The 9,511-nt window shown below is 39.4% G+C and overlaps 3 protein-coding genes across 5 annotated transcripts; 2 read left to right on the top strand and 1 right to left on the bottom strand.

Annotated features, from left to right (window-relative positions):
• Positions 1-296: 296 nt before the first annotated feature.
• On the top strand, positions 297-2,571 carry gpbar1 (G protein-coupled bile acid receptor 1). The gene is made up of 2 exons (XM_020917143.2): positions 297-445; positions 995-2,571. Exon 2 carries the CDS (start codon positions 1,046-1,048, stop codon positions 2,057-2,059), a length of 1,014 nt encoding a protein of 337 aa, XP_020772802.1. The 5' UTR covers positions 297-445; positions 995-1,045; the 3' UTR covers positions 2,060-2,571.
• Positions 2,572-3,407: 836 nt separating this feature from the next.
• Positions 3,408-6,242, bottom strand: LOC110153317 (keratin, type II cytoskeletal 8-like). 2 transcript variants are annotated; one of them, XM_055164788.1, is made up of 9 exons: positions 6,108-6,242; positions 5,402-5,610; positions 5,254-5,314; positions 5,057-5,152; positions 4,805-4,969; positions 4,603-4,728; positions 4,298-4,518; positions 4,190-4,215; positions 3,408-3,703 (listed from the first exon to the last, which is right to left on the bottom strand). In XM_055164788.1, exons 1-9 carry the CDS (start codon positions 6,240-6,242, stop codon positions 3,501-3,503), a joined length of 1,242 nt encoding a protein of 413 aa, XP_055020763.1. In that variant the 3' UTR covers positions 3,408-3,500. The 2 variants fall into 2 exon arrangements, with proteins under 2 accessions (XP_055020763.1, XP_055020767.1); XM_055164792.1 differs by having other exon boundaries at positions 3,564-3,732.
• Positions 6,243-6,423: 181 nt separating this feature from the next.
• Positions 6,424-9,279, top strand: LOC110153219 (keratin, type I cytoskeletal 18-like). 2 transcript variants are annotated; one of them, XM_020917097.2, is made up of 8 exons: positions 6,424-6,982; positions 7,085-7,167; positions 7,247-7,403; positions 7,475-7,636; positions 7,712-7,837; positions 8,083-8,312; positions 8,422-8,456; positions 8,946-9,279. In XM_020917097.2, exons 1-8 carry the CDS (start codon positions 6,602-6,604, stop codon positions 9,254-9,256), a joined length of 1,485 nt encoding a protein of 494 aa, XP_020772756.2. In that variant the 5' UTR covers positions 6,424-6,601; the 3' UTR covers positions 9,257-9,279. The 2 variants fall into 2 exon arrangements, with proteins under 2 accessions (XP_020772756.2, XP_055020748.1); XM_055164773.1 differs by lacking the exon at positions 8,422-8,456 and having other exon boundaries at positions 8,946-9,108.
• The last annotated feature ends 232 nt before the right edge of the window (positions 9,280-9,511 follow it).

Genomic DNA, 9,511 nt, shown 5'->3' with positions numbered 1-9,511 from the left:
GCAGTTTGGAATTACGGTACAGAGATTAGAGCAGATGCCATGAACATTAGACTGGAATGTTCTTAGCTTATCACTGAGACCCTATAGCCAAGATAACAGGCTCTCTCCTTTTTAGTATTTACTAATGAGCGCATAAACGTTCTATAACCTGTATTATAAAAATGTAAGAAGTAGCCTGCGCTACCAACACTAGAGTTAATTCAGGGTCAGGAAAAAGCAGTGTTGTTGTGGTTGCCTCCGCCCTCTTGTCCAGTCCACACTTCCCCTTTAAAGCGTCTCACGAGGAGGAACTGCCTTATACTTGGTCACTCTGTCCTCTGGGTTAAAAGGTGGCTCCAAGCATCTAAGGATAAGAGTAAACAGAACATGGTGGACTCTACAATTAGGAATTTGACTTTTTCCATGGCTTCGTGGTTGTTATCTTTTGGATATTTGACCCATAAAGGTAATTACTTTATCAACTTATTGTAAAAATGTGTGAGTATTAGAAATTTATATATATACATTTCGTATTTATGGTTTAATATGGTCTTCAAACACTGTACTTTGATACCATAAACTTGTTTTAAAATTTCTTGCTGCCTTACGATTTCCTAGATTTACCTACGTTTGGTCTCGTCTAGTGTCTCTCCTTTCAGTAAATGTATTGCTTTGTGACTGATAATAGCGACAAAAGACAAGTGTAACTCCAGATTCCCTGTTGATAAATTATTCAATGGCAGTACCGATTAGATCTATTAGGATGTAACTTCCATTGTTCCGTTGTGTTTTGGTTAAAGAACAACTCAGTGCTGGCTACAATTGATTTTTCCACATATGCCAACACAAACTATTTGGGAAAAATACGCACTGAACAATTAATAGATTTCAAGCTATGGCCACAGTTTAGTTTCGACTGTATCAGAAAAGTATGAAGATAATACAGTTGGTAGTTAAATTCCTAGTTTTAAGTTCACAAAATAAATTTAAGTTGACCTTTGACGTTCTATAACAGATTAACCTTGATCTGATTGGAGCACCAGAAGAACCAATCTGATCCTCAGCCATGGATTTGGAAGATGATATTCTGTCCAGGAAGGGTCTTATCTACTCCATCACCATCCCCCTCTCCACCTCCATCATCCTAGCCAACCTCCTCATCATTCTGGGCATCCTTTTCAACCGGCAACTCCACAACACGCCTAACTACTTCTTCCTGAGTCTCCTCGTGGCAGATATGTGCACGGGTGTGGCGTTACCTTTTATACCTCTGATGGCTCTGAACCGGGAGTTGAGCTTCGGTTCGTGCATGGTGGTCCACATCTTCCCAAACTTCCTCTTTTTGGCGTTCCTTTTCAACCTCGTCATGGTGCACTACGAGAGGTACATTTGCATCTCGGACCCGCTTCACTATGGAAACCTGTGGATGCATAGGAGTTTTCCGTTAGCCTTGTTTATAGTATGGGCACCTCCGCTTTTGTACGCCTCCTTGCCTGCATTTGGGTGGAATAATTGGACCGGAGCTGATTGGGATGGGTGCTATGAGGATAGTCAAAGTTTAATATCAAACTGCACAACTAATGGTACTGCTTGTTGTTCCTATAAGAGAGTCTTCACCAATGAGTTTATCTATTTGGAGCTATACGGACTTGTCCTACCTGCTATTCTTACAATCGCTGGGATGACCGGGCGTGTACTCTGTATCACTAAAGGACAACTGAATGACATTTGTCGTCTACACAGATCCGTGCAGAGAGGAAATAAAGCCTCAGACAGAGAGCAGAGGTTGAATATACGCTACACTCGATGCGTAGTGGCAGTGTCCCTCACCTTTTTAGCATGCTGGGTCCCCTACCTCATTTACATGCATGTGTGTATTGCATTTTTGCTCAGTGATACAAGATGGAACTCTACCACTCACATAATTCTGTCGTGCACAGGGAATGGCAGCATGGCCGTGGTGCCCTTGGTCCTGGGCCTGTCCAATAAGCAGTATACTGAGCCGGCGTACAAGCTCCTGCAAAAAATAAGGGACAGAGTGAGGAGGAAAGCAAGGGACTCTAGTGAAGTTGCAGTTTGAGAGTACAAATGGAAGCAGTTTTGTCATGTTCAGTTAATATTAAACTTTGACAGTAAAAGAATTAACAATATTTTTGGGGGTTAAATGTGAACTATGTAACTTTTCACCTGCTTGTCTCTGAGCACGGATGTCCGATGTTATGGCATCGACTAGAATATTCCATAGTATGGCATTCAATGCATCTATCATCACTGAGAAAAGGCCAAGATACAGATTAGACCTCCTGAGTGGTGAGTCTAGTATGTGTTTCAAGGTTGTTTTTTCAGAATTAAAAATAGTAGTAACTGAATAAATACAAGGTACGTTTAATGCCATACTGTGGAACATTCCAGGAAAAGTAATGATACATGAAAAGTCGAGTCAAGTTGAGTCAAGTCTTTAACAGCGGTGCAGTGTTTTATCATCATATGTTAAAATATTCAAAAGATAAATGTATTTCTCAGTGAGTAAAATTTGGTAAGTAAATGATGACTGACAAAGTTGCATAAATTGACAGACCTACTGTGAAATAATGTGTCAATTTTTTTTGTAAATTTTTAAGTAAATATTATTGATTGTACAGTGAACAGTGTGTACACGGGAAACGTTTACATTACACTGTGACACCATGTGCTTTTAAATGTACACAAATACATCATGTGAGCGGAAAGGAGAGAGTGAGTAGGCTATAGTGATCCAATTAGGAAAAAGACCTTTAATGAAGTTAAAAGTGAACAGAGTCTGACCTGTGCGTGTCATTGGGGCAGATGGGTTATCGGCACAGGGAGCCAGGCCCTATTTGTTAAGTCTGCCTTGTTTAAAAATGGTACATGCATAGCTTTCCATACACAGCGGAGTAATCTAAACATATGTGACAGGAAAGACGGAGGAAAATGAGAGCAGGAAACTCAATAACAGTTACAACAAAAGACAAGCTCACAACTTTTGTTCACATGGTTTATTCAACTATGTCAATGCAAATTAGTCATTTCATGCATTTTTACACAGTATGTAAACTTGTTTAAGTGTGTTTCCACAGACAAACACTTGCACAATGTCAGTTTTGATTCAAGGGAACTTTATCTGTTATTTGTCCTGACAGATAGAGTGACATAAACAGAATGGTAAGCGAAGTCTCATTTTTACATTTCATACTTGAAACATTCCCAAACATAGTCAAAACTTTCTATATGCCACAAACACACAGCAGGCTCATATCAAGAACATTTGAATACTTAAGGAGCATTGATGAGGGTTTAAAATACAATATTATGGTGAAGACTTAGTACAAATTGACCACCTGGGAAAAACAAACAAACAAACAAACCAACTATGATGTTTGTTAGTCAACCAAGTTAAAATGTGAATTTGCATTAAAAAAAACACTGATATAGACTGAAATTTTGACTTCACATATGTGGATATTTTAATATATCGCTGCTCCCTTCATAGTTTTTGGGGCTCAGTCTTCATCTTCATAACAGGAACTCTGGGACACAACCTTCCCATTTTCCACATCTACTCGGATCAGCACGCGTTTCTTAGAGGAGTTGTAGGGAAGCGGCATTTTTGTCGGGATAATGGGAGTTTGAGGGGTTGTATCTTCTGACAGTGGTTGCAAAGGTGTCTTCTCTGGTGACTGTGGCTTCACTGGTGGCTGAGCGTCTGCGTGTAAGTAAGTTGGTTTTAGAAATCTGAGCAAAAAAAAGGTTTAATTTTAGTGGGAAATAAAATCATTACTGGAATGCTTTTACAAAATACTGCTGCACATTATAATTTGGTCTGCTACTTGTACCCTACTTTTGGTACAGTTTTTTATCTAAATCATGTTATTAACAGCAGTACATTATTTCTACCACTAGAAGGGAGCCTAAAATACACAAACACACGCTTCATGCAACTTTACTATCTAACTTTTACTATCTTGAAACACTAAACAAGAGAGCATTTTTATAAGGACCCATATTATGCTTTTTTCTCTATGTTATAATGTTTCCTCATCACAAACAAATATGTATGTATGTTTTTAATGAAGTAACAGCATTATAACATGATTTAAAGCCCACAAGAGACAATTTTGTGTAATATAGGACCTTTATATTTAGTTAGAGCATGAAGAATTGTGGTGAAAAATGTTTAAATTGTCTTTACCTCCGTTGCGCATTAGTTCATTCATCCTGAAAGAAAAAGGAAATGCTTTACACATTTGCATCACACCAAAAAACGTAAACTTAATTTTATTTTATAATATTCTCTTACCTCTTTTCCTCTCCCTCCAGCAGTTTGCGATAGGTGGCGATCTCAATATCGAGAGCCAGTTTTAGGTTCATAAGGTCCTGGTACTCGCGTAGAAGTCTGGCTAAGTCCTGCTTGGCTCTTCGCAGCGCTTCCTCCAACTTGGCCTTGTCTCTTAGGGCTGTTTCTACTCCCTCATCCCCTTCAACTGTCACAAGTTCTATCTCCCTCTTTATAGATACTTCCTATATTGAAATAGTACAAATGTTAGTGGTTATGTACATGATATTTGGTCTTTTTGGTGTTTTTTGTCACTATGATAAACGTACCCTCCTGGTGAGTGTTTCCAGTTCTGCTTTGAGCCTCTCCACCAGACGCTGCATGTCAGAGATGTCCCTTCTCATCTCACGCACTTCGCTCTCACGTTTCCCAGCCGTGTAGACCAGTTCATCAATCTACAAATGCAGATATAAACAAGTTGAGCTGTGGGGATTATTATGAGTGATTTCAAGGGATTGTTGCGTGTTGTACCTTCTTCTGGTTCCATTGGTCAGCCTGGTCCCTTGCACGGGCAGCCATCTCTGCATATTGTTTCTTAGCATTTTCTATGATTTCATCCATGTCAAGCAAGCGATGGTTGTTATCACGAATGATTAAGGTCTCATTCTGGATCAAAGACTGCAGCTCTTTGATTTCCTGCAGGAACGAAAAGACAAAAAAACTTTTGTTATAAGTCATCATTGCCAAAATATAGAAAAATGTAAGCAAAGACTAAATACTGACCTCATCAAATCCAACTCTAAGGAAATCCAAATTTCCCATTTGATCCTCCAGCTCCAGAGCTAAATCTACTGCCTTTAAGTGACCATCATCTACTTCCTGAAAACAAAGAACAGCATTTTAATCTTTGCAATAATAATGATAATAGTCCACAGTTCAGAACAAAATAAAATGCGCTATTTTCTATTAAAAAGATGTACCTTTTTGGCAATAATAAATTCATTTTCAAGGTCATTTTTCTTCTGAACTTCATCATGGTACCTAAAAGTCAAAAGTGATTCAAAGTTTTAAAAGTATGGAAATAAAATGCATTTTATAATAGATTCTAAATTTAGTGGGACAGCTGACTTGTTTTTGGTGTCATCCAACTCGCGGTCCTTGTGTTCCAGTTCGTCCTGCAGTTTTTTCTGGTCTCGGAGCAGGTTTGCGATCTGCTGCTCCAGCTCATCCTTCATCTGCTTCACCACCTCATCCACTTTGGCCTTGTAGTCCTCCTGCTCCTTTAAGATCTTCAGCTTTGTGTCAAGCTTTTTGTTCTCATTCTCCAAATGTTTCACCTGTCAATGAAGAAATGAATAAAGAAGTAGACAGAAAACGGTATGCAATTCATAAAAGCAAGCACATGGTGGCGGTGTAGACGCAGTGAGGACATTTGTGTAAATAAATTCCAAAAGGCTGTTTTCATGGCCTAAGGCTTAGGATTATAGGCTGCAGTGACTAGACTAATTACTCCATGCGTAAAAATTGTCTAATCAACACATCAAAGAGATTTATCAGTTATTTGTATATTGTTTCTATAAAGATAAAATAAAATAAAAACTAAAGTCATATTGCAAATAATTAGAGTCTATAATTGTTGCATTTCACAGGTACACTACAAATTCGCGAAACTAACTTAACTTAGTAATTTATTAAAGCATAATGCATATATTTGTAAATAGACCGTAGATTTTAAATATCAATATTAATATTAATAAACAATATCATCGATCTTATTATACTTCCATGAAATGTCATCGTCAGAAATGATAACTTTTCTTCATTAATTGCTTACCTTGTCTATGAGTTGGACGAACTTGTCGTTAAGCCCCACCATATCGTCCTTATCCCTGGACTTGCCCGGGACACTGGCGGCCCTCTTGCTGCCTGGAGCGTAGGACTGGCTGCTGAAGTCTCCGGGTTTGGACATATTGCTTTTGTGTGTGGCAAAAACACCTGGAGCTGAAGAAATGCCCAAAACGCCCTAAAGAGCACCTTTTAAGGTGGACAGGGGCCACCCATCACCTCCCAACTCTCGGCAAGGTATCCAATCACGAGACGCCAAGTGCAGAATTCCAGCATAAAAATTAAAAAAGCTACACGTTCAACTTGAAAATCAGCTCGAGACCAGTCTGGTCTCCAGTGGCGGTGTCCAGTGGGAGCCAATGGCATCACTGGGGCAGGATTTACAGGTGAAGGGCAGGTATAAAACTTACCTGTGCTGTCTGCAGGAAACAACTGCAGTCAACTGTCTTCAGACGCAAACTGCTCTCTCATCTCAAAGACATCATGCCCAGGAACTCATCCGCCAGTGTGTACGGAGGGGCCGGAGGAAGAGGCGCCAAGGCATCCGTGTCCAGTCTGGAGGGCCTGCGTAATGTCATGCGTAATGACACTGAACGGGACTCTCCTGTGCCCGCCGAAGCTCCCATCAAGCAAACGGCTGCACCCACCAATAAAGCCGCCCCTCCAGCTGCCCCCGCGGACGACAACCATACACTGCGAGGCCTGAACAATAGGCTGACCGGCTACCTGAACCGAGTGAGGCAGCTGGAGAAGGAAAACAAGGCTCTGGAGGATGAGATAGAGGAGATTTTGGCCAGGAGGTCAGCTCCAGATGGCCGTGACTGGGACGAGGTTCAGAAACCACTGGATGATCTGAAGGACAAGGTAGGCAATTGTGTCTGTATATTTTTGCCTAATTCGTTTATTTTAACATACAATCTAAATACAATTAATTATAAAATACAATTTCTTTATGTCTCCCTGCAGATAAAAGAAATCACAAAGGAAAATGCCAAGCTATTACTGCAGATTGACAACACTGATCTAGCCAACAATGATTTGAAGAACAAGTAAATACATGATTCATTTCACTTTAATAGCCTATGTAAATGTGAGTGCTGTAAATCTTACTGTATTTGCCATATCCAGACTGGATGATGAGAAGAAAGCAGTGAAGGCCATAGAGAAGGATCTGGAAGAACAGAGGAGGACCATTGATGAAACCAAGTTGAAATGTGCCCATCTGGAAAAAGACATTGAGCTGGTGAAGACTGAGATTGAAAACCTGAAAGATGAACACAAAGGGGTAAGTTTATACAATTAAACATTATAATTCCACAAAACAAAACCATTAATGTTTTGTGTATGTGTCTCTAGGACGTGGCAGACCTGCGGGACAGGATTAAGGACTCAGAGGTCAAAGTTGAAATCGAATCATCTGATTCCAACTTGACAGAAGCTCTGAACAAGATTCGCAGCCAGTACGATGATTTGGTGAAAAAGACTGAGAAAGAAACAGAGGATTGGTATCAGAGCAAAGTATGTTAGTAGTAACTCAAGACATCTCAAAGTTTTCAAATAGATTTTCATGAATATATTGTTTTATTTTGTCAGTTCAAGACCATCAAAGTTGAGGAGGCGAAAAACACAGAAGCCATGATGAAAAGCAAAGATGAGTTTAAGGATTTGTCAAAGGAGAAGCAACTACTGGAGATCAAAATCCAGAGTATGCACACTACGGTAAATACACAATGTCTGACAATACACATTCTTTAACTCTCATAACACTGCATTATGTCAGAAATGGGACCCCTACAATTACAACTACACCCTCGGGGCAGTCTTCCTAACCCTGTCATTTTGTTCAAGCCAGCTGGATTCTTTCTTTACATAACAAAACAAAAAAATATGCCTCAACATGTCAGAATGCAAAAAATGATGCACGGGCTACATATAGTTACTCTACTTATTTTTTTTATTTACAGATTTACAGTTTGGAGCAAAACATGAAATCGACCAAAGTGGATTATGGAATTCGCTTGGGTCCTCTGAACAAAAAGATTAAAGATCTGGAGGCTAACTTAAAGGAGTTCAGAAATCAAGTGGAGAAGCAGCTGGAGAAGAACAAAGATCTTCTACTGGTCAAGATGAAGCTGGAGGAGGAGATCCGCTACTACCAAGAGCTAATGCAGGGCGTCACTGCTGATCCTGACAGGTAACTAAATTAAATGTTACTTTTAAAATTAAAAATATTGCTTCCATATAGCAGCTGCCGCACATATCTGGTTTGTCCCTCAAAACGAGTGCTCTCTCCCTTCTGACAGCTTGGAGTTTTCATTAGAGGAAGCACTGGATGAAGGTAAGATGAAGAAACGGATTAGTCCAAGAACTTAAAAGTGCACAATGTAGCTTTTCACTTCTCCATGGGGATCTTATTGGCTTGCCTGAAACATTCCACAGTATGGTATTAAACTTAATCTTAATGGCAACAAGCAGGTGACGGCGCAAGGCCAAGTTACAGGTCACATCAGACAGCTCTAATTACATAAATGCATGATAGATATGTTTCATGCATTCCAGACAGAGCAATAACATCTCCATGGAAACAAGCAAATGGCAGACCCTACACCCAAAAAGTTGCATGGTACACCTTTAAAATGAAAAATCTGGATGTACTGTGCACCTAATCAAGCAATTCTCCCTCCACCAACGGGATAATGAACTAAACTGCACCATAAAATTGCTGTTGTCACCACTGCATGCTAACACGCCAACTGTCCACTGTATGAAAAAACTGAAATAAATGTTGAAAAAGGTTTACATTTGTACATTTGGTTTGGTTTTCCAGATCAGCCACAGCTCAACAGTGAACCCCTAAAAAAAGAAGCAGAGGAAGAAGTGAAGCAAGAAAGCGCCCCATCTGACAACAGTTCGAGGCCCCCAGAAATTGTAGCCAAAACCGAGACCCCCTTCGAAGCACAAACAGCATCTGAAGTGAATAACACAGCTCCTCCGCCTCCTGTAAGTGATGGGACAAAGAAGAAAGAAAAGAAAACTAAGAAGAGTTCATCTTCATCCTCATCTTCCTCATCCTCCTCTTCATCATCATCATCCTCTGAATCTGAGGATGAAAAACCAAAGAATGAAACTACTGAATAATACTATCACTTTAATAAAGCAATACAAGACCAAAAGATTGAATTTACTTTCTTTCATTTCTTGTGAAACCTCTAAGATATATTGAATGTGTTGTGGCAATATAATAAATACTTGGAAATAATCACACAGCACTGAGTCATAATTTTAAAACATTTTGAAGTGTTTAAATAAATAAAAATTATTATGATGTCTAACAAAAAAAGAAAAGCTTAAACTTAACTTACCACAATTTGTTTCGCTAATGGATGTAATTAA

Source organism: Boleophthalmus pectinirostris, unplaced genomic scaffold, assembly GCF_026225935.1.
Source record: "Boleophthalmus pectinirostris isolate CB_2022bp ecotype Guang Dong unplaced genomic scaffold, ASM2622593v1 HiC_scaffold_11, whole genome shotgun sequence".
Lineage (NCBI taxonomy): Eukaryota > Metazoa > Chordata > Actinopteri > Gobiiformes > Gobiidae > Boleophthalmus > Boleophthalmus pectinirostris.
Note: the sequence above shows the minus strand (reverse complement) of the source record. Positions and strands in the feature narration are given on the sequence as shown.